We start from the raw sequence: 25,243 nt of genomic DNA on the forward strand, positions 1-25,243 counted from the left end.
TGTCGAGATACTATGGCTGGGCTTCGAAGTCCAATATTGGTGACGTAGATGCAGTGCACCGGGCAGCCATGGCCACATATTATCATGTAACATCGACTGATGAAAGGTCCAACCACACATTGTGCCCAAGTGGCAGTGACTCATGGTGCAAGAAGAATGCTGCTGCTGCAAGAGGAGAACCGCTGCCAAGACACACCTACAACTTCCCACAAAATGTCCGTGATGCACTATTTCCAGTCTACGAGCGACTTTGTGACAAGGAGCTGCTAAAACGTTGCCAAAGAGGCAAGACACAAAATGCAAACGAGTCACTCGATTCTGTAATATTGTCTCTAATGCCTAAAGAGAAGCATGCTTCACTCATAGCTGTTGAGACTGCAGTTGCTAAGGCCGTGATGCGCTTCAATTCAGGAATGAAAGAAGCCTCCACACGTATCCTCAAAGAACTTCAGCTAGAGCAAAACTCCATGAGCGAGCGACGGGCAGAAGAGAAGGATTCTCGTCGGATCATGAGTGCAGAGCGAAAGCGTTTAGCATCTTCTAGGTTCTTGCAACAAACAAAGCGGCGACAACGACAAAAGTGTGACAAAGACTACTGCCCTGGTGCTTTCTGAGGCATTTATATGCAAAGAGAAGCATTTTTCTTTGGGTTGAATTCCTTGAATATACAGAGCTTTGTTTTTTGCGATTTTCTCAGTTTCAGTTTTTTGGCCACCTTTCATTCTTCTGACAAGCGCTTCTCAGCTTTGGTACACTGGAATTTGATAATTTTTGTCTTGCTAAGAAGCTGGATGCTTAGTGAGTGCAAGAAAGTGCCATATGCAACTATAGGACACCATAAATTTTTAGAAAAAATAAAATACAAAAATTATCGTTCTTTGATAATGGAAGGATGAACTTCTAAACTTCATAACTTTTGTTGTAGGAAAGCTAGAGCTATGAAACTTGCTTTTTGCACTGTTTGCTAATTGTAAAATGAGATGTCATTTAATTCAGCAAGATCTGTACAGCCAATTTACTGAAAAGGTGATCAAAAGATATCTTAATAATGACTAATTTAAAAAAAAATGAGGTACATAAAAACTGAGTTCGTATTTAACATCTGCGCGTGTAAATACACCATCTGATACATTTTCATTACCCTAGCTTAAATATTAAGATGCCTGATGGCTAAGTGCCTCTTCCCCCCTTAAAGAAATCGTCAATTACCAACTGCTTCTTTGCTATATGTGCCTTCAGTACAAAGCTCTTTATACCAGTTGAGAAGTATCACGGTTTACCATGCTTCAAACGTTTGTTCACTCCCAAAGCCTTTTTTCTTGAAAGCCTAAAACGCTTATTCTTCATTTTTGAAGTGTTAGGATTACATAAGCACTTAAGTTTTTATATAGTAGTAGGAAAGCAGCAGATATTTTCTAGTGTAAAACCGCAAAAAGTAAGGATCGACCGAATGATGGTGTTTGAATTAAGAGGCTTTTTAAAAAAATACATTGAAAGATTAGAGGGCCAACCACAAAATTGAATTTTGTTTAAGTTAACCAAAGGTATGAATTGTCCGAGCTTTAATTATCGTGAGTGTACTGTACTTAATTACTCTAATGACAGCTCGAACACAAGAAAGATGTGCAATCATTTCAGTATACGGCCTTAATCAATTACAGTCTATTCTGTGATGCCTATCACACCACTCCTTCTTGCAGAAAACTTGGTTTGAAATCCATGCTTGTTCGTTGTAGATCGCAAAAGGAAGTTATGAAAAACAAAAAAAAATGGCAACATTGGCACACTGGGCAGAAGCCACTTGCCTGAGAAGTCAAATATCTCAAAACAAACCTAAGATCACAATTTTCAGGTGTTTTAGAGATGGAAAGAAAAGGCAAAGCTTTAAACGCAGTTTTCTCAGTACTGATTTTTTCGGCATTATGGTCAACTCATGGAACAGATATCTTGGCAACCACTTCACATACTTTGATTACGTTTATTTTGTAACGCTTCTTGAACAGTGCTTTCGGGGGCTACGCTGTTAGTTTTTCGTTTTACTTACTAAAGAATTTTTCGTAGGGCTTCTTGTTTGTAATGCAAGTGTGCTCATTGCAGGATCGCTGGAGAAAATGTTAACTACAAATGTTGTTGTTGCAAGAAGATTATTCTAAAAATGCAGCCCCCTTCAGCATATATTTGGCTGTGCACACAGTAAATACAAACTATTTTTGTCATTTTATAAATCCTCCAGCCCCTCTACAAGGTTCCATGAAGAAATTATTTATCTCTCATTAATTTTCGTGGTATCCCCTCAAAATTTTTACAGAAGCATTGTGTGGCCATTTTTAGTCTCTGTGCCAATTTTCATCAGTATCCTACCAGAAACAAAAAAGTTCGTTTCAAAAGGCACGTCCCGTCTTAATGTCATGATTAATCTCAGGCACGCTTGCAACAAATTGGATTGAGAGACACGAGAGATGTGCATGGCAAAACAAACTTTCCTTATACAAAGGACGGATGAAGCAAATACACAAAATTCGCGTTAAAGCACTCAAAAATAACTAACACTATATGTACACACCAGTCTACAACGACCTGAAAACAGAACGCATGAAGCAAATACACAAAATTCGCGTTAAAGCACTCAAAATTAACTAACACTATATGAACACATTAGTCTACAACGAACTGAAAACAGAACTAACGACAATCTGCGTTAGGGCGAACTCTAGCCCTGACCGGTAGCTATCCAAGATAGCGTGTCAGTACTGATATGTTCTTTCACTTTGTCGGGTTGCCACGTCGACTCGGTGTCCTCGCCGTGTCGACAATCTGTCAATTCTGTCGTTGAGGTCCTCCACAAGTTTCTGCTGTCTTGGGCTGTTTCCGCCGAACTAGCCGCTTGACCTCATTGCCGGTGTCCCAGTCTTCGTTGTCGTCTTTGGCTCAGTTAGGTTACACCTAACTCATCAATGGCGTCTTGACTATGGTGCTTGCTGCATCTGTTCTGGCTCGAAGTTGAAGAGCTGTAGTCCCCCCCAGGAATTGCGGTGAAAGGTTGTAGCAAGACCAGGCAGCCTTACTCAGGATCTCTGAGGTCAGCGACCACTTTCTGGGCCTCCTCTTACGCCAACATCCTTCAGAACGAGCGGCTCTACTGCTTACGTCGGGGTAGCGACGCTGGCTTTTCTCATCTTCGCAGTTCAAAGCCGCAATGCTCAGTGACAGCACATCCTTCAAAATTTTTCATTACGGTTCGGGTTGGATGCCATGAGCCTTCTTGACCATTCTCATAAGTGAATGTGGCACGTATGCCTATCATCGGGGGTCATGCGCACGTGCACCGCATTCCAGCGCCCGGCACGTGCCTTGTGCTCTCATGTCTTACTCATGACACGTGTCTTACTCATGACACCGTGTGTGCGGTCAGAAGAGTATACGGAAAGTCTGCTAAGCATGATGCTAACGTTGCTGAACTGTCCACAGAGGAGGGAATCGTGAATGGAGTGCGTGGCAAAAGCGATTTGGATGACAACAAAATTTTGGGGCCAGAGCCCACAAATGTACATGAAGCAATTGGCTACATAGGTAGCCCCTCTACGCCAAAGGCCTTGGAAAAGAGCACGATGCTGCTTTACATAAACTGGAGACTGCCCTTATCGTATCCACACTGTTGAAAGGATGTGCATTGTGGACTTCTATGCGAAAAATAAATTTTGTGTTTTCGCTTGAAACTGTATTAAAGATGTGTTTCATATACTACAAACTTTGGGATCCAACGAACGTATGCTCCTCAGGCCTGTTGTAAATGGGCTCAACTGTAATATATTTTGAGCGCTACGAAGAAGCTGACCTCAGCTCATACAAAGCTTCCTTTGTACACCACAATGGCTGTCTGCCGGTTTTATACATCATTGCCTGTATCTATAATTTAAAAGAAGTCATAATGGAATGCATCTGCGCAATGTCTGTGTAGTGAGAGAAAGCAGAGGAAAAGAAGCAGTAAAGTTATTTCTTTAATTTGTGGTGTAATGTTAAATAGAATGTGTCGTGCATTATGGATATAAAAAAGCATCTACATGTCGACCATGTCGCCTAAATCAGCTATCCTAGTAATCTGCTTGGACTTCGTTTTGTTTGGAGAGAAAAGTAGCCTGCATCGGAAAAGAACACAATGTCTTTGTGAGAATGGGAATGGAACTATCATGGCCACAGCCCACTGAGCCCTCTACTTAACACTTTCGGAACTGCGCCTATCTCTATGAATAGTATGCTTTCGATGTTTACAACTTCAATATTTGCCCTGTTTTGAAAGCTTTTCGTGCTAAAAACGGGTGATAAAGTGTCTTGCGCTATCTAATGCATAAAAGACAAAGTATTTTATTAATTTCGCTTTCGTGTTGCTCTTTTTACACCGTGTGGTGATTTTAAAGCACCTTTCTATGCCCGCGAGTGAGCGTGCATAGTTTCAATCATGGCGTCAATGTCACGTGTGACCGCTTCACAAAAATGGCAAATTTCAGGGGATTCTCGTGCATCTGGGCTAGAATATTGAAATGACGACAACAGCGTAGGCTCGGAAGACAACATCGACGCTTTTGATTTCAGCGCAGACGACGAGAGTTTGTCAAACCGCCCCGTAACATCAGCAGTCGTCTACCGGTGAGTTTAGCTTTGTGCTCGAATCGCGTTATTGCCAACACGCGTCGGTGTAAGTTGATACGATGTGCTCTGAAGGTTAGGGCTCTTATCTGCTGGACGTTCACTTCCTTAGAGCGGGACCACTTGCTGGTGGCAGTGCAGAGAGTGCAGTTTCGTGCGCGGAGGCAGCTGGAAGGGATCCTTGGAACCGCGTTACATAGGGACGTGCGTCGCTTCGTGAGCACTGTCAACTTTGTGGGAGTGCTGACACCTTCTGTAAAGTTGTTTGCGCCGTGTGGCACACATGTCTCGCCCCAAAGCCGCATTTCTGGTGACGACCGCCGGGCGATAGGTGGTGTTGTATTCGCGTTAAGCACCACTATCGTCATCATCATCATGGGGTAGCGCTGGCAGTTACTTCTGGCGGAAACAAGCCGTGGTGGTGGGCGAGAGTTGAGCGAGTCTCTTCGGTGCGTGGCGGTTGCCGCGAACGGTTGTCTCTAGCGTGGGTCCTCGGCGCGTCGTACCGCGGCCCGCGCATCGGGGGGCACACGTGGTAAGTCAAGCGTTGGCGACGCCGCCTTGGGTATGTAATTGTGTGTTTGGTGTGTTACTGTGTTATGTTGTTTGTATGGTAGCGTGTTAATTACAATTGCTGTATCATTCGGCGGACAACATCGTCTAAGTTAGTTAAATGTATGTATGTTGTTTGGTTCGTACCGACCGTTCAACGGTGTTCTTTTACTCCAAGAGCGTGGTGGTGGCGCTCGCTCGCCACATCGAGACCCCACACTTGTGCCCAACATGGGGCTCTTGGAGTATTGGACGAGTTTTTGCGGTTTGGTACAAGGCCTAGGGGGACTTCTTTGCTAGCGGCAGTGGTGTGCTTTGTTGAGAGCGAGAAGATCGGTATTTGTGACGTGTTTGAATTTTTCAGCTGGTTGAGTTTTTATTTTTTTTGCTCGCAAGTGTTGTTCTTTTTTGTTGGTGTTAGTTTTCAAAACCGTTGTTGAATTGGGACGAAATCCATGCGGTGTGCATCCTGGGGTGAGCAAGGCCTAGAGCACGTGGTTTGTAGGCCAGGCCCGAAGCGAGTGAGTATGGAAGCCTCGTGGGTGGTTCGATTTTCTGTAAATAGCTTTTTCTATCTCTTTGGGCTCAGGGAGCCGGGCGTCGTTGCTGACTTGTATTGCGGCTCGACGCCGGGGCGTCGTGACACCCCCCGGGGCGATGGACGCCGGTCGCTCGGTAAGCTGCTGTGTGCGGCGAGCGATATGGCCACCTCACAGAGTGGATGTCTACTTACGGCTGCCTCTCCTGCGCCTAGGCTGGGTGCTGGGTGGATGCCGCTTGTTGCCGAGCGACTGATTAGGCCTAAGGCCCTGCGCAGCCGCCTGTTGCACGTGGCACAACTAGGTGGATCGTGGCGTTGAGGTGTTGCGCTCTGCTTTCCTCACTTATTTTTTTATCTTGCGATGCACGAATTAGGAAAAGTGACCTTTATTTTATTTTTGATGGGTGTCTCGGCCACCGCCTATGTATTAGCTAGCCGTACTGACCATCGTACCATGTGGGCGAAAAGCCCGAAGCTCCCTTTCCTAGGCCCTGCTCCCTTGTTTCGAGTGTTTGGAATATACGCAGCGGTAGTGATGTTATCCACGGCCGGCTGTCTTGTGCACATCATCAGGGCCGCTGGCCAGGAATGCGGTCCTGAGGTTGGGCGATGGAGACGCGTGAGACCTGAGCAACTGCCTGCAGTCCGGCGCCCTTGTGAGTACTGGTCGCAACTGGAAGACGTGTCGGCGCTAGCGACGGTTCGTCGCGCTGACGGCAACGTTGATGTTGCGGGGCCGGTACTGAGGTGAAGTCGAGCCGAACAGTGCAGCAGTGTCGACCGGCAGCGGTGCCGTGGTGCAAGGACATTATGGACATGTGATGTCATTTTTTCGTTAAAGCTTGTGTAGTTTATCTTTTTGTTTTCGGGATATGATTTGATTTGAGGTTGAAAAAATGGGCGGGGTGCTGACGCTCCTTGTGAAGCTGTTTGTGCCATGTGGCGCATGTGTCTCGCCCCAAAGCCACATTTTGGGTGAAGACCGCCGGGCGATGGGTGGCATCGTATTCGCGTTGAGCACTACTATCGTCATCATCATCATCATGGGGTAGCGCCGGCAGTGACCCCTGGTGGAAGCGAGCTTTGGTGGCGGGCGAAAGTTGAGCGAGTCTATTACAATTTATGTATCAATACATTTACAGTTACAATTACTGTTATTTACAATTGATGTATCATTCGGCCCATGATATCGTCGTCTAAATTAGTTAAATGTATGTATGTTTATTGGTTTGTACCGACCGTGTCAACGATGTCCTTTCACTCCAAGAGCACGGCGTGGCGCTCGTTCGCCAATTCGAAACCCCACAACTTTTTGTTCTTTACTGTTCAAGGTGTTCAAGAGCTATGCAAAAGTGCTAATAAATATGCTTAGAGGCATATTTTTCAGAAGCTGACATACAGCGAGAGAGATGGTTCTTTGAAGTCCACGGTTCATCTTGGTGCTCCTACATGAAACGCTCCTCAGGGCTAATGGCACCAGCAAAAAAAAAAAAAAAAAGATATCAGGAACTCTGAATTATGCTGAACAAAAAAAAGTTGAACAGAAACAAGTGTTTTTCTGTGAAACATGCACAGCAAACCTGTTTTTTACCGCATTGCGAAACTGCTTTGCACAGTGGCACGAAATACACTACGTGTAATATTATTTTATGTACACAAAAGCTTTTGTATTTACAGCACTTATATCTACAGGATAATTGTGTGTGCTTCTTGCGCCTAAAATGTATAGTATTTCGATTTCTTTTCATGCTTAGCCTGTTCAGAGCTGTGTGTTGGCTCTACGAAATTTCTTTGTTCACGTTTACAATATTTTTTATTGAAAGAATATTTTCGTACTATTCCTAATAAATTTGTGGTTTCAAACTCACAATGTTTGAAGGATAACTGCTAGCTGTACAATTTAACACCATAAACATTAACATCAGTAACCGTAGGTGCCATAAAAAATTAAGGTCTTCTGGACTACCCGATAATAGCCATATTTCTCGCAGTCACAAAAGTGTTAAGTCATCTACGGTGAGAATTGAAACACACCTGCTAGTCCCATGTGGAAAAAAATGTGTAGAGTCTTCCTTTACATTTTCTTGTTTGCATGGCTGCACATGGTCAGCATTTTTTTTTATTTCACTGCTCAGAAATCGAAATATTTTTGTTACAGCCTTTATGTCATTAGTATAAGGGCATGAGACACGGGCCAAGCGCTGGAATTCCGTGATTGTGCGCATATACGCTATGTTCATGTGTGAGACAGGAAATCTCGTGGCATGAGTGATGCTGGAAAATCCCACAGGATGAGCTGTCAATGTGCTGTGTGGCTTTGAGCTGCGAAGATGAGGGAAATAAGCGTTGCTTCAGCGACGGGAGCAGTAGCCACTCAATTCTGAAGGCTGTCGGCGCAAGAGGCCTGGGGAGTAGCCGTCGATCTCGGAAGACCCGAGTGAGGCTGCCCAGTATTGTCACGTCCTTTCACAGCAGTTTCTGGTGGTTCTACAGCTCGTCCACTTTGCACCAGGACGGTTGTTGCCCACACCTAGTCGTCAGAGTGACTCATAAGTCATTAGTGGGGCCATTTACGAGTTGAGCTTAAGGAAGCCAGGCTGAAGACGGCGACGGCAGGCTGAAGACGGCGACGGCAACTCAAACACATGAAGACAGGCAGCTTGTTGGGCGAAAACAACAGACGATGACAATACGAGCTTGTGGAGGATGCGATGACTGACTCGGCAAACCATCAACACGACAAGGGCACAAAGTCGACATGATGAACTGTAGGAACATTTGGTTACCGAGTCGCCATCTTGGCTCGATAACGGCTAGAGCTAGAGACGACATTAGCGTGGCTTACTGTTTGTTTGGGTCTTGCTTTGCTGTTAAGCAAAGTTAAACACTCGTGGCACACACTGTGACGTGCCAGAAACACTTGAGCACATATTTTGTGTCTGCCCAGCATACGCACATGAACGACAAACACTGATTTCTTCTACTGAACTATATCGCAGTAGGTCATTAACTGATGAGACCGTGTTGGGCACTTGGCCAGACACCAACAGTGCAACTGCGGTCACAAGAGCATTTATAACCTTTTTGGAAACAACTGGACTATGTGCGCGGCTATAAAATGTGTCTCAGCTAAAAAGAACGCTACATACTCACCTCTCTATCTCACCATCGTCATCCATTAATCTTTCTTTTCCCCTTTCCCTTCCCCCAGTGTAGAGTAGCAGGCTAGTGCAAGCTATCGCTCAGGCCGACCTCTCTGCCTTTCTGTAAATAAACTTACCTCCTTCCTCCTGCTTTGCTGTACAGCCTAGTTTCATTTGCATGCATTATTAATGAGTTAACTTTGAGTTTTTGTGTTTTCTACTTTTTACTTGATAAAGTGTCTTGCCACACCCCTCTCTGTCTTTCTCAATCTAATCCTTAGCAAGTACTTCTCGCATATTAGTGACACCTTCATTGTATTATACACCCAATATGGTGACATAGCTATGCAAGTAGAAAAAAAGACAATAATGAAAGGTTGTAGGTGTGTTATCTGTCTGCAAAACGATTTGCGCCTCGTGGCACACAGGTGTTTCGCAGATAGGTGGCAATAAGAGTTTACAACCATCGAGCAGTAGGTGGCGTTATGCTCGCGACTGTTTATCACTACAGTGCAGTCCACTTATAACGATACCACATATAACGATATATCGGTTATAACGATGGGTCGACTTAACAGTCTCATTTTATGCATTGGGGCTATGGGGAAAAAAACCATATATAACGATATGTTATCCACCGCATATCGGATACAACGATGAAAAGTTTGCCGCGGACGGCATGTTTCATTCAGAATAATCGTAACATTTAGATTGATAAGTTCCTCTGAAACGAACTATGCCGAGACGAGACGAAAAGTTAGCGTAGGCGAGTACGTATCTGCCGCCACTGCAGCACAGCGCCGGCAGCGCGTCCCGGCCGTTCAAAAAGCCGAGGAGAGCATCGCGAGTTGGCGTGACGCGCTACAGATGGCGCCAGCTGTGTCACGTTTTGCGCCTCGCCGCGCGTCGACCGCGGAGAGACTGAGAGAATTTTTTAAAAAAAATGCGAAAAGCAAAGTGCCGCGCTCCGCGGCTCCCCGCCTTCTACAACGGCAAGCTACTCGTAGATTGCCGAACGAAAGCGGGAAAGAGAGAGAAAATAAAAAAAGCGAAAAGCAAAGCGGCGCGGCGGCATCGGGGCGGGGCCTCGTTGGCATTCCGGCTGTGTACCTCTGGCTGTGCTTTCTTCCTCCCACTGCTCCCACCCCGCCGTCGCTCAATCTCTTCCTCAGCGAACCCGTGATGCGTTCTTCGGAGTAAGAAATAAAGTCTTGTTTTTGACATCCTACTATCTACAATATTTATTAATTGGTGAAAATAGCGAAATGAAGCCTGGAGCTACAAAAGGTACGTCCGGCGACGATGTTTTGGCGGCAGTCCAGATATAACGATCACCGGTTATAACGATCATATTTTTAGGTTTTCTCGGTATCGTTATAAGTGGACTGCACTGTATTATCATCATCATGGTTAGCGCGGTAGTGCCAGCAGTGATGCCTGGCGGTGAGGCTGGGTGACGACACATGGCACATAAGCGAGTTTCCTTGGTGCCTGGCGGCTGGTGCAAACATTTGTCTTCGGCAGTGGGTCCATAGGTGGATGGCACCGCGGGTCGTCTGTCATGAACCCTCATGGCAAGTCTAGAGTTGGCGATGACGCCTTCACGATTCCTTGTGTTTGTTCTTAGGTTGACTGAGTGTATTGTTGTTTTAGCGTGTTCATCACTATATTTGATTAGGCTGACTATATCGTCGTAGAAAAAAGCAGTTGTGATTGGGCTGACTATATCGTCGTAGGAAAAAGCAGTTGAATAAATGTGTTGTTTGTTACGGTTTGACTGTGTCAGCTGTGTTCATGAGAGATCGGCATGCTCATTTAGATCCTCCACACTGGCTCCAACATGCACGCCAATTTTACTTTCGTTACACACTAGGCATACTACAATCGAACCACTTTTTATAAGAGACACTGATGTAAGAGACGCTTGAATATAGGAGACACAAATGTGCCTCGTGTCTCTTATGCCTATTTGGGGTAAAATTGAGGCCAAACGATGAGAAAAAAAGAATGAAGAGCATTGTGCAATCTATGTAGCACCTACATAATGTAAATGTATTTTTTTCTTAGAAAGTTGACCTTGCATAATGATTGCACCCCTTTATTAACAGCGATAAAAATATGCTGTGTTCAAGTGAATATGGGTAGATTTACCATAGCCAATGCGTGATAAATCTTGGTAACACATGCTTTGTCTTTAGAATTCATTGTCTGATCTTTGTGCCAGTGCGAAATGCACGTCTCTTTTTTTCAAATGACTTGATTTGCAGTGATTGGTACAGCACTCTTGTAATAAATATAGTGTAGCTGTCTTTGTAACAAATGTTATTTTACTCTGCCACTGGACACACAGGCTGCTTCTCGGGATTTCCCTCCACTTGACGGTATTTAGTGCAGTAAACTAGAGCACTTTCTTTTCAACTTTTTGTGATGGCGCCATGAGGGGTGTTGTGTCGCCCATTGGAGTGTGGTGTGTTTCAGCTATCCAGCAGCATTCCCCTGACAAGCCTGTGCTGATCTTCGTCTCATCACGGCGACAGACACGCCTCACTGCTCTCGACCTGATTGCATTCCTCGCTGCTGAGGACAACCCACGGCAGTGGCTGCACATGCCTGATCACAAGGTGCGTGCTTTTAATGGAATAAAGCTGTAGAACATAGTGAGGGCGAGCATTGGTCTCGGACTGAAGAAAACGAGACCAAATTAGTCGCTAGCAGGGCACTTTAGGTGCCAACCTGGATGTAATTGTTGCAAATACAGATACAGTCCAACACGGATGTACCGAACCCGCATATACACAACTTTTGGCTATATCGAATGAGTGAATCGTGCCCGTGAAAACAATTGTTGAAAGTATACAAGTTTGTATGTTTATATGACATGGTATTTTACTCCTCATTGGTTATATCCAACGACTTGCAAGCTGCAAAGTCTGATTCAGTACTAGCTGCACCCCACGACCTGTGCAGCACCGTGCCTCCACCGCCACTAGAAAGACTAAAAAATGAAAGAGCAAGCAGGCACTGCTAGGTCTACTGGGCATGCTCTTCGTCTTTCTCATGCTTTCATCGCTAAACTGTAGTAATCGGTGGGTGCACAGAAGCCAGTAGCCTCCTCCTTCAGCTTCCATTTTGTTCCTGTCCCACGTGCACCTTCCATATTTATTGCAAATGGGTTCTGCAGAAACCTGCAAGGTGACGGAAGGGTTAGGAAGGGGAAAAAGACAAGCTCTGTTTGTAGTAGAAAGCCACAAGCTTTTCTTTCTGAGAAATCCGTACCATGTGGCTTCGTGCTACAAACGGATGGTTGTCTTTTTTCCCTTTTTTTAACCTTGCATATTTGCTCTGCCAACCACAGACCACCCCTTTTGTGCATCGCTTTGTCCCTTGGAGATGGCCATCATGAGCATGCCAGCTTACTTTGTTGGCGGCGTTCGTTTGGTCATTGGAAGGTCGTCTCGTGCCAGCACACCATCACATTCTTGTCTGGGATGCGCGCTGTGCTGGATTTCTGGGTGATTCTTAAGAAAACGTCTTAGCTCAAAATTTGACCACTGGTGATTCTATCAAAAACACAAAAATAGAGCTGGAAGATAAGTGCGTGAAAGTGATTTTGGTAAAGTATTTCTATTTTTAAAAAATCTTTGGTCGCATGACCACCCTTTAAATGTTCCCGCTAAAAATAAAAGTTAGGTGGGAATTAATTAATTTTATTTCACTTTGAAATTAACCAGAATGACTAATTGAATTTTAAAGAACTTCGTTGTCATTATATTTTCTTGTGATGTCACAACCAAAACCGTCTATTGATTTTTTGGCTTAAATAGGCCTGGCGAAAAAACAAGAAAATGGGAATTCCGTCACTTTTTGTAAAAGAGGGCATTGTTTCAGCTGTGCAATTTTTTTAGGTCTTTTACCAGTCAACATAGTATCTCATAAAAATATTATCAAGCTATCTAAACAAGCATTTATTGAGAAATGGGCTCGCAAAGTCAGCAAAAATTTACTTTTTCGGGATATTCACTTGTAATTTAAGCATCAAGCCAATCACGATGAAAATATATGAGAGAATTCAAGTGATACTAATAAATTGAATATTGAAAGCTGATTTTACTGTGTCAGTTTCTCAAAATGAGTCGGATCAGTGAAGTACAAAACCAACAGTGCAACGCTGGTGGCAGATGTAGTGGCCACGCCATTGGAACGCATTCTAAACCTAGTGGGTGCACTTATTTTGGGCTCACTGCATGATGGTCTGTCATATTAGTAGTTCCCAGAGAAGGGGACTTCATCATGGGAGCTCATACCGAAGAAGAGTCATTTCACACACTGTGCACATCGTGTCTATACTGCATGCCTGCGTCTGTCAGTGGGAGGAGAGAAATCTTGAGCAGCGTGTTGGCCAGAAATAGTGATATATCCAGATCTCAATGACAGGCGTCCTCAGGCAGTTCGTCTAGACAAAGCTTGTCAAACACCGCATGACCATGGCATTTCCCGAATTGGCCTCAGAGCCAGCAGAATAAGTTACATGAGGATATATTGTGCTTGCCTTTTTTGTGGCATACCTTAGATCCTGTAAATTTAAGAAACACAATTGGGCATTTTTGTTTAAAGTTTGAGAATTGGGCGTGCGTTACGTTAAATAAGAATAGTATAAGCAGGTGCTCTGCTTTACATTTTTACTATGCACTTTTGGTGCATGATGATCGACATACCTTGTCCAAAATGTGTGGTGACAGTTTTTAATCTTTCGATAGGTCAATGTTTGCAGGGAGAGTTCGGGATTATGCGTGTCATTTAGAAGCACTGCGATTTCATTTTAAGAAAACAGTATCATTATGTTTATTTTTTTGATGTTCGAATGCTTTGAATAGTAAAATTACAGTGTAAATCAAATCGAATAGCAAATGCTATTCTAAAACTATTTGAAAGCTTTAATATTTGCTTTCTCTTGATGCTATTCCATCCTCGTGTGCTTTGTTCGTGGACACTTAGCACTCCATTATACCACACTAATTTTGACACTATTTTAATTTTTGCTAACTGCTTTCAAAATACCCACACATTTACTTCTTGTACAAGCATTCTTTCTACAATATTGCGCGTGACAATATTGTCTCCTTTCTGATCTACACGTATGTATTTTTATTTGCAGATGGACTCTGTGATCCAGGGCGTACATGACCAAAACCTCAAACTTGCCCTGGCCTTTGGCATTGGTCTTCACCATGCAGGCCTGCAGGAGAAGGACAGAAGAATTGTCGAGGAGTTGTTTGTGAACCAGAGGATTCAGGTAGTCATTGGGGACCAGCTTCCTTAAATGTCTCGAGATTGAATGCTTAAGTGTTACTGAATGATGTATTAGTCATACAGTAAACCTGCCTCCACATGATGAATTCCCCAATATTACCAGGTTTTTCTATTCCCAATCATCACTCCATAAAAGCACATGTATTTGCAACCTCTGTGCACAGCCTGCCGTGTCATTTCCCGAACAAAGGCGTGAAAGTAAAAGTTGACTGACCGGCCACGACTGGAGGTGAGAGTGCACCTGCTTGCATCATGTAATCCCACTAATCCTCCCTAATTCGTGACATCTTGCCAATCAGCGTGCATCGAGACTGCTTCTATGAAGAAGTCCATTCCTGGCCAACCCAAGAACTTTTCCTCAAAGTTTGTACATTTCAGTAATCAATGATGCGTTTGTGAAGAATTATTACTGATAACTGTCCGATTCACATTATACTTACATATATATCATGTGAACAAATACGTCACAACGTGCAAATAACTGCGCTCAGCATACCTTCATAAATAATATACACATTAACCTTTGCTGTTTAGTTGACACTGAATTTAAACCCACTGTGTTATTCCCAATAACACTATTATTGCATTGTTGAGCGACATCAACACGAAAAGCTTGGAAAAAATGGGCCAGCGCATAACTGACTTTCATGTATTACCGCAGGCGTTCACTTAACGTACAACACCGGCGCGCATCTAATACAGTCAAATCCAGATAATTCGAACTCGGCATCAGCGACTGGCATCAGCGACTATCCTCACGAAACTTGCGGAAGCAGATGAAGAGGCTGCTATAGCACTCTCCACTCAGACGAGTGAGGATCCCATCGTGGTCTTTACTGACTCACAAACAGCGGCACGGAACTACCTGAAAGGCAGAGTCTTCACGGTGGCAAATAATTTACTAAAACGTATGGACAATGCTCCTCCTATTCGTGCATTGTGTGTGTTCCAAGTCACGAAGGTCTCGAGGGAAATGAAGCAACACACACCGCAGCCCACGAATGCGTCAACTGGGCATTCCCGCATGAGATACGAGGCACCCTCAACTCAAGAACAGAAGCAGAGGCTAGAGAACCCATACCACCAACGTATCATGCATTACTGCAACATTATCGGCCCGAACGCAGGTCATATGCTCCGCCACATTCAAAACTCACAAGAGATGAAGGCACCGGCTACAGGCACCTTCAAAGCAACACGTTCACTCATGGGGTACTAGTGCACTGTATGAGTTCAACGTTGCATAGCTACGTCTGTCCTTACTGCAACGTGGCAGACACTCTGGCGCACTTCCCACTGCAGTGCAAAGTAAGCATCCTAAGGCTTCAAGCAGCAGCATCAGATGCGGACCAAGACTGCCTCAGTGAAGCGCAGCAGGCTGTGATCTCCCAGCCGGACCTTGTTAATCAGCGTCAACTCGTCGCTCGAGCCTGGCGGGCTATCCAGGCCAGAGGGTGCCTGAGACAAGGGACCCTTCCACCTTCACTCAAAATCCTTACTCAATAAATGTTTTCCCTCTCCTCTCCTCTCTCTTTGCATGCGGTGTTGAAAGGAGAAGGGTCTCTATGTGGCAGGGACAGAAAAGGGAGAAGTACGTCATTTATTGGAGATGTACGTCATTTATTGATGTAACCCCCCTGCTATAACGCCTTCGGGTTCTGCGGGGTATCTGATGAATAAAGAATAAAGTGTGGCACAGGCGCATCGCAGATCAGCATTTGAGAAAGAGAGGAAATTCCGCAGCAGCCCTTTTTAGCCCTTTCTTCTGTTCCTCCTTCGCGCGCAGCGTTGAGATGGCGGAAGTGCCGCCGCGGGATGGGGTGTGGCGCTGAGAGCATTTTCAGAGCACGGTATGTTCGAATTAACCATTGCAAGTGCTTGCGCTTTCAAATTACAGGGCGTTTTCACCTATTAGAATACACATAGCTTTGACGGGACCACAGCGCGAGTTCGAATTAAGCGTGTTCGAATTGATGAGATTCGACTGTAGTAGGCTTTTTTTTTTTTTTTTGAGTGAAACTTTTACTACCGACTATAGTAACCCAGAACTGGAAGTCAGCAGAACGTCAGGCTGGTCAGACCACTGTCAAAATTAACTCATTGTCCTTTCTCGGGTTCATTATCTTTTTTTTTTTCATGGAGGCACATGCAGTTCCGCAAGCAGCAATATTGTGTAATAAAGGCTATTATGCTTTCATTTTACTGTAAGGTTAATTAGTGCAGTTTTTAACATGGACAAGAAGTATAAGAAGGACACGACACTCACTACACTCGCAACTAAATTTGTAACAGAAAAATACTTTATATATATTGCCATGTTCCTTTTCTCAAGTTATGTTATCGCCTCGTTACACTACATTCAGTGCAAACCGTGCCTACGATGTTCGAGAAGCTGCGAGGCTGTAGTAGATCATTCTGTTAAGATTATGCCCACTTCGTGAACATTACAGATTATTTTGGAACCATTGTCACCGCTAGCGATAATGCTAGAATATTCGACGGCAAGGGTATAAATGCCAACACGCTTCGCCGCTTGTCAGTTGATTGACGGCCGACGCCCTGCTCGTCGCTATAAGTGCCAGCTTCTTGCTGTAATCTGAATTTCCTATCATGTGGCCACAAGGTCGGCCCGAATAAACAGGTTATTATTCGACCTATAGCCTGCTTCCATCGTCCACGTCACGACCCCGTGACATCTGGTGCAGGTGCTTCTCGGCCCATGTACCGAACGCCTCCCTCTAGCCGTGAGCCATGACCACCCTGTCAAGGGGACATCGTCAAAGCTGAGCAGCGAGCCAGCCACCAGCAGCAAGGGCTCCCGCCAGAGTTTGGGCCTCTACCTGACCCAACCCAAAAGACTCAAACCCTGAGCTCGACCACTGCAACGGTGACAGCTCCTGCGCCACCTGTACCCATCCTGCTCCAGCTGCCTAAGGAGCCTCCCACTTTCTGTGGATCATCGTTTGAAGACCCAGAAAGCTGGCTGCAGACTTATGATGGAGTCGCCATCTTGAACAGCTGGGACACCGACGAAAAGCTGCACCGCGTCTACTTTTACTTAGAAGACGTCGCAAAAACATGGTTCGAGAACCGGGAACCTATTCTACGCACCTGGGATGTCTTTCGGACAACGTTCCTGAACACTTTCACGAGCGTCATTCGCAAGGAACGTGCTGCTAGTGCCTTGGAGAGACGGATTCAACTTCCCAACGAAGGTGTGAACATCTTTGTACAAGAGATGACCCGTCACGCCGACCCCAACATGACTGAGGAGAAGAATGTGAGCTTCCTTATGAAGAGTCTAAAGCAAGAACTTTTTTTTGTAAAGCAGAAACCCGCCAAAGACGTTCCCTGAATTTGCCTCGGAAGCATCCACAATCGAGAAGACGCTCGAAACATAGATATGGCAGTACAATCGCAGCTTCTCGGTTGCAAGCTACGCCGAGATCCAAGCACTGGGAACCACTTACCTGCGTGAGATGATCCGAGCCATCGTGCAAGAGGAGCTGTGGAAATTACTACCTTCAGCGCAGCCTCAAGTGAACTCCGTCGAGGACGTCAAACACTTCCACAGCCACAGGTGCAAGCCATGAGCTATGCTGCAGCAGCCCGCAGTCAGGTCCCTCCTCCACGCTCCTGCCGAGACACCGCATCGCCGCAGTTTCACCGTGAGACAACATTGAGGCACCCAGCATCGTCATACCGCCCGCCGGCCGGCCAGCGATACATGCCGAGGAAAACGAACGTTTGGCGCGCCCCCGGCCATCGCCCACTAGGCTACCACTGCGGGAAAGCTGGCCACACCTACCGCCGCCGCTCCCAGTACCGACAAACAGGGCTACGCGGTTTCGACGTGAACGCGCCGTGTCCACAGCAGGGTGAACGACCTCAAGATATTGCTGACTACTTCGTAGGAGCACAGTGGACACCCCGATGACCATACCGTTCCCCGTCGCCAGGCCGCTACATGTCACCGCAACGCCGACAGTACACAGGCCCTACTTGAGGCCTTTCCCCGAGCCCACACTCGGAAAACTAAGGGCAGCAACCGATGGAAGTGCGATTGCTGTACGACGAACTACTAAACATCCTCCGCCGTCACCGCAACGAAATTGCAAGCACCCGCCGCGAGACGGAAAGGGTATTGACGTCAAACCTTCTCATCATGAAGATAGCACGATGCAACGTGGAAGCAGTGGAGCAAATAGACGTAGCCCTGACCCGACGCCGCGACCCAACCGCAGCGCACAACGAACCAGCAACCTCGATGTAATATTTAATGGCCACCTCGTCACTGCTCTCGTCGATACCGGAGCCGATCATTCCGTCGTCAGTGGGTCTTTCGCGATGAAATTGAAAAAAGTGAGAACTGCATGGCAAGGCCCCGAAATCTGGACCGTTAGAGGTCACTTAATAACACCGACTGGAGTCTGCACAGCTAGAGTCACCATCAATAACTAGACTTATCCTGCGAGTTTTGTCATCTTGCGAAATCGCTCCAGGGATGTGATACTTGGAATGGGCATTCTAAGTCAACGCGGCGCTGTCATCGACCTCAGGTCTGAGTTAATACCTCTAACCCCAGAAAACACCCTGCCGACCGCTACAACAAGTAATCACGCATTGAATGTGCTAGAAGAGCAGGTCACCATGCCGCCTTGCTCCAGCGTCGTCATTTCTGCTGGAACCGAAAAAGCCGAAAACCTTGAAGGCATCGTCGAGGGCGATCAGCACCATCTCATCTCCTGGACCGTCAGATTTGCGTCGCAAGAGGCATAGCTGAGCTGCGTGATGGCAAGGCAAAGGTGGTGCTGACAAACTTCAGTCACAAATACGGAGATAGATGTTGAACCACCACGCTGTGCGTCTCTGACTGATGGGCTGCCAAGGCTCAAATCAGCGCCAAATGTCCAGGCACATGCTGTTGAAGACTGTAGAGGTCGCCACCCTTCAGTCATTTAGTTCGGCTGCCACTAACATGTGGCGCCCCTGAGATTGTATGTATTCTGCCCCGAATAAAGTGGGAGGGCCCTTCTTCGTTAGCTGAGCAGCTGTCGTGCGTATCGTCTCTCTCCGCGGGCACGGGCCGCTCGTGCTCCGGCACGCTCGCGCGGCACCAGCCACAAGACATGGTGTCAGAAGTGGCTGCGTAACGTCCCCTCATCCCGAACTCGCCCGTACCGCACGACGATGGCCCTCGACGGAGTGGCGCCGAAAAAGCTCAGCCTCAACCTCCAGCCGCCTGCACCATTCGACTTTGTGAACCCGGGAACCTGGCCAGCATGGCTCAGCCGCTACGAGGACTACGCTGTCGTTTCCGGCCTGACTCAAGCATCCGGCGACATGCTGGTACGCTCGTTGTTGTACTGCATGGGGCCGGAGGCCCGCCCACTTCTTGAAACGTTCTCGCTCGACACCGCATCACTCGCCTCATTTCAAGCGGTTGCCGCCAGCTTCACCGACCACTTCGTGCATCCGGCGAATGAACTGTACGAGTCGCCGCGTTTTCACCGGCGTGTTCAGTTACCCGACGAGAGCGTCGACGCCTACTACGCCGAACTGTGTAGAATGGTGAAGCGGTGCAACTATCCGTCAGCTGAGGTGGAGCAAAGGCTTGTACGCGATAGATTCGTCGTCGGCCTCCGCGACTCGCGCCTTTCGGACCAGCTTTGTCGGAACGCGAAGTTGACGCTCAAAGAAGCATGGACGCAGGCCCGTCAATCAGAAGACGCCGACAAAGAAAAAACGTTGCCTCAAAACTGCGCAGAGCACTCCCGCGAGCTACACCTCGACGCCGTACGATATAAGAAGTTCGCCTCTCGCCGCCGCAACTACGATAAGCGGCCTTCGCCCCCGCAGAAAGCAGAGCGCTCCTGCCAGCCGTCAACATGTGAATTCTGCGGCCGCGCGCCACATCCACGTTCTAACTGCCCTGCTCGAAACTCCGTCTGCAACTTCTGCAAAAAGAAAGGACACTTTGCGGAAGTGTGTCGCGCGCGGCAGGCAAAACAGAAGCTCGGCTCCATTCAGCTACACGCTGTCGGGACGCTCGCCGCGGCAAAGTTCGTCGACATCACCGTTGACAACTACACAGTGCAGCTCAAGGTCGATTCCGGAGCCGAGGTGTCCGCCGTTCCGAGCGACTTCCCTGCATTGCCGGCCAAGCTCGACCCCGTCAACAGCCTGCTCACCGGACCTGGCGGTCAGCCGCTGCGCGTGCTGGGTTCGTACATGGCGAGACTTCGGTGGCACGGAAAAATGAGCTCTCAGCGCTTGTACGTGATCCAGTCTCTCACCGTACCTCTTCTTGGACTGCCGGCGCTTCAAGCTCTGGAAGTCGTAAAGTTTCTCGACGAACTTCAGACTCCGAAAGCAACATTGCGTGCTGAGCTCTTCCAGGGATTGCGCACCCTCAAGGACGAGTACACTATCCTTCTGAGACCTGGCGCTGTACCCTTCTCCCTAAGTGTGCCTCGCAGGACTCCCATCCCGCTACTCGGGGTCGTCCGTCACGAGCTTGACAAACTGGAGGAAGGAGGCGTGATCCGCAGGGTCGACAACCCAACCCCGTGGTGCTCTGGTCTCGTTGTAGTACGGAAAGCCGATGGTTCCTACCGGCTGTGCGTTGACTTGACTCAGCTGAACAAGGTTGTCCTTCGGGAACGCCACATCCTACCAACGGTAGAGCAAGTCCTTGGCCTCCTTGGCAACGCAACAGTTTTCTCCAAGCTGGATGCAACAGCCAGTTTTCATCAGGTTAAACTATCTGCAGACTCCCAAGAGCTCACAACGTTCATCACCCCATTTGGCCGATACTGCTTCTGCCGGCTCCCCTTTGGCATCATCTCCGCGCCGGAGTACTTCCAAAAACAGATGGCCAGGATCCTGGAGGGCCAGGAAGGAGTCGCCAATATGATAGACGACATTCTGGACTTTGGGCGCACCCGCAAGGAGCACGATGCCAGACTGAACCAGGTGCTGTCTCGCCTTGCAAAAGCAGGCATCACGTTGAACCAAGACAAGTGTCGTTTTGGTGTCTCCGAAGTCTCCTTCCTAGGAGTCATCGTTTCAGCACAAGGCATCAGGCCAAGTCCAGACAAGGTCGAAGCAATCAAAGCCATGGAGGCTCCAACAGACATCGCAGGTGTCCGGCGACTGCTCGGAATGGTGAACTATCTTGCCCGGTTTTCGCCTTGCATCTCAGAGGTCACAGCTCCCATCAGAGCACTTCTAAACAAGTCTGCGACTTGGGTGTGGCAGCAGGAACAAAATGCTGCATTCGAGAAAATCAAGGAACTCCTGACATCAGACCGTTGCATGGCCAAGTACCATCCCTCATACGCCACCACAGTTTCGGCTGACGCAAGCTCATTCGGACTGGGCGCAGTCTTGCTGCAGACACAGCCCTCTGGAGAGCGCCGCCCAGTTGCGTTTGCTTCGAGATCAATGACCGAGACAGAGCAGCGTTACAGCCAGACAGAAAAGGAAGCGTTGGCAACAACATGGGCAATCCAACAGTTTGACGAATTCGTCCGCGGCATCACCTTCGATGTTGAGACAGATCACCTACCACTCGTTTCTCTCTTCGGCAAGATGGAACTGGACATGCTGCTGCCTCGCATACAGAGGCTCAGGTTAAAGACCATGCGATACCAGTTCCGAATGCTCCACGTGCCAGGAAAGCTGTTAGCTACGGCAGATACCTTGTCACGCATCACCCAAAAGGCGTCCCTCCCCCTGGGCACCGTGGAATTGTTTGCAGCTCAAGTGGTCAGCGGCATATCAGAAGCCTTGCCACTAAGCCCAGAGGACGTGCGACAAGCACAAGAGTCCGATGGCGAATGCAGAGCCCTCACCTTCTTCTGCCAGAATGGTTGGCCACAGAAGTCCAAACTGCCACTGCACCTTTCCCAGTATGCCTCAGCAGCAGATGAGCTCTCTGTCTGCGACGGTGTTCTACTGAAAGGCGCCAGGATGGTCATCCCGCATTCTCTTCGGCCGGCTGTTTTGACGCTGTTGCACGAAGGACACCAAGGCATCAACAGGACGAAAGCTCTCGCTCGAGAGCCCATTTGGTGGCCTGGCATTTCGGCAGACATTACCTCTCTGGTAACTAACTGCGAGCAATGTGCTTCCACTCGGGTGAACCTTGCAGAGCCCCTGGTCTCCACGGTCCTACCTGGACGTCCCTGGGAACTTGTCGGCATGGACCTGTTCCACCTCCGCAGCCAGACATTCATCTTGGTGGTGGACTACCACTCCAGGTACCCTGAAGTTGTAACCTTGAGGAGCGCAACGGCTCAGGCAGTCATCGACGTTCTCAAAAGCATCTTTGCCCGGCATGGGATTCCGCGAGAAGTCAGATCAGACAACGGTCCACCGTTCTCTTCACGCGAGTTTGCAGCATTGGCGGCATCTTACGGCTTTGACCACGTCACCAGCAGCCCGCACTATGCGCAATCGAACGGAGAGGCGGAGAGAATGGTCAGGACCATCGAGGAGTTGTTTCGCAAAGCAACAGACCTTCATCTGGCCTTGCTCAGCTACCGGGACACCTTCGGAGTCGATGGCTTCAGCCCGGCCCAGCTCTTGATGGGACGACAACTCCGAACCAAAGTGCCGAAACAGGACTCCCAGTTATGTCCTCACTGGCCGTCGAGGAAAAACGTGAGGAGAAAAGATGCAGCCTACAAGCAGAAACAGGCCGCTGACTTTAACAGGCATCACAGAGCTCAAGATCTGTCATCGCTCCGAACAGGCCAGTGTGTCTGGGTACGACCTGATCAGGTCAAAGCTACAGTGCTTAGCCCAGCACGCCGACCACGAAGTTATGTCGTGGAAACGGAGCAGGGTGGCGTCCTACAGCGCAACCGGCGTCACCTAGTGCCTTTTGCACCTCCTGCGCCAATGGTGGAACCACCGCCGTCTGAGGAGCAGGAGCCACAGCGAACACCGCCCCCTCTGGAACCCCAGCGAACTACTACAGTGCAACCACCCGATTCCCTTGGACTGCCCCCTGCAGACAGTGACCGCAGTGATGGTGTGACACGAACACGTAGTGGCCGCCGTGTTGTGCCTCCGAACCGCCTGAACTTGTGATGTGCAGTGTCTGGCGTCCTCCGTCTTCCGTCTGGTCTTCAAGGGGGGAGATGTAGAGGTCGCCACCCTTCAGTCATTTAGTTCGGCTGCCACTAGCATGTGGCGCCCCTGAGATTGTATATATTCTGCCCCGAATAAAGTGGGAGGGCCCTTCTTCGTTAGCTGAGCAGCTGTCGTGCGTATCGTCTCTCTCCGCGGGCACGGGCCGCTCGTGCTCCGGCACGCTCGCGCGGCACCAGCCACAAGACAAAGGCGACCATTGTTCGACAAGCATGGGTGATCGGCCCGAGCAAATGTTTCTACATACTGTCAGTTGGGTAAGCGCGCGCCATCGCAGCGGCGAGGAGCAGCCCCCTTCCGTAACTCGCGCAGCGGCGACGCGGCTGTCGCTTTGGGATTGCTGAAAAAGCGTCGTCTGCTATCTCTGCATGCGAAACTGCGGTGAATTCGTTTTCACATACGTGGAGCTTAGCTAAAGCAGCTAGATGGGTGTCGAATGAATACTACTTAGCGATAAATAAGGGCTGCGCCTGTACCTAAGAAATGTGACTATTTCGTTGCCTTGGGTGGCCAGCGAGCGGAACACAGACCTGGGCTGTTCCCCCTCTCCCCCCCCCCCCCCCAGAAAAATTTTTCCGCTATTGCTTACAGAGCAGAAAGTGACACTCGACCACACTTGCCTGTCCGGAACCCTCTAGAGCCCCTACCCACCGAAAAAAATTTCTGCTTGTACCTCTGCAATAAATAGGGTTCATCCAGCCTTCAGGTTGTGGACGATTATAAGTGAAGAAGCCTGTTGTGTTTACCTATTGTATAAATTATGTGTAATAATTTATTTAGTAACGGTTGTGCTTCTTTTTGAACAGCTAAGAAAAAATAGACAGGCCACACGGACAGTCTTGTGCGAATTAGCGCCACAATCTTGCTGTGCTTTATATCGGTGAGCTTGCAAGCCTCACAGCTGGCACAGCTGACTTAAATGATATGATTATGGGAAGATGCATTTCATACACAAATTCCTTGGATTGAAGCTGTAATTATAAGAACAGTTTGGAGAAGGGCTTCCAAAGTGATGGAACAAGTATTCAAGAAAAAATAAAATGCAGTGCAATAGGTGACATACGGCCAGTATTTAATTAACTTTTATTTGGAAAAGCTTTTTCGCGATTCGTATTTCACAAGTGACAGGACAATCAAGCGTGCTTGAGTGAATTAGCAGTAGGATAGTAAACATGCAGACCTGTAGCGCGCCAGACTGTCGATGCAGCTATGCCTCCGAGGAAAACACTTGCGATCGGCGGCACTTCTTGAAACTCCAAATAACCCTGCAGTTCTCAAGGCCTGGACAGCTGTTATTTCACGAGAAGCCTTCCAGGTGATAGTCAAGACCTACATATCGAATCCGAGGACCTATTTTCTTGCTGCGAGCACATGGTAGGCGGAAACATTCTCAAATTCCACGTGGTAGGTTGGCACGCTAGTAGCTGTTCTTAAAATTTTCCAGAATATTCCTGCACACTTGTCTAAATCAGCGGCATGAAAATGCAAAAGAGAATCTCCGAAAGTAGAAGAAACCGTGAATTTCCAGCGCAGTGTATCGGCAATTGGTGGCACTGTGTCTCGCATTAACATGGAGTATAGCAGTGTTGACGAAGCTACTAGCATCCCTTCGGATCCAGAGTTATGTACAGAGGTAGCAACTTGGTTGCCTGCAGTACAGGACCGAAGAAAGTTTCAATCCAGGAATGTCGAGCTTATTCAGGAAGAAGTTTTTTTTTTTTTTTTAAGTTGCTCAAAACAAAGGTATTGTCCAAATTGACCAGGCAGGAGTGGTAACAAAGTCTTCACCTTTGTCCTCAGTTGTAGAAGCTTTTTCCCTCGTGCGCATAGAGCAAACAAATTTGGGAAGCCAGCTGAAACTCACAAGCTTGCAGATGGTATCAACTTTTCTCAG

General features: G+C 47.7%; 1 protein-coding gene across 1 annotated transcript in view; it reads left to right on the forward strand.

Annotated features, from left to right (window-relative positions):
• LOC119175108 (activating signal cointegrator 1 complex subunit obelus) overlaps positions 1 to 25,243 on the forward strand; it is a 526,436-nt gene that overhangs the window by 364,981 nt on the left and 136,212 nt on the right. The window contains exons 26-27 of the mRNA XM_037426343.2: positions 11,359 to 11,501; positions 14,036 to 14,173. Coding sequence (XP_037282240.2) covers positions 11,359 to 11,501; positions 14,036 to 14,173 — 281 coding nt within the window. The remainder of the gene's footprint in view (positions 1 to 11,358; positions 11,502 to 14,035; positions 14,174 to 25,243) is intronic.

This window comes from Rhipicephalus microplus, chromosome 5, assembly GCF_043290135.1.
Source record: "Rhipicephalus microplus isolate Deutch F79 chromosome 5, USDA_Rmic, whole genome shotgun sequence".
Taxonomy (NCBI): Eukaryota; Metazoa; Arthropoda; class Arachnida; order Ixodida; family Ixodidae; genus Rhipicephalus; species Rhipicephalus microplus.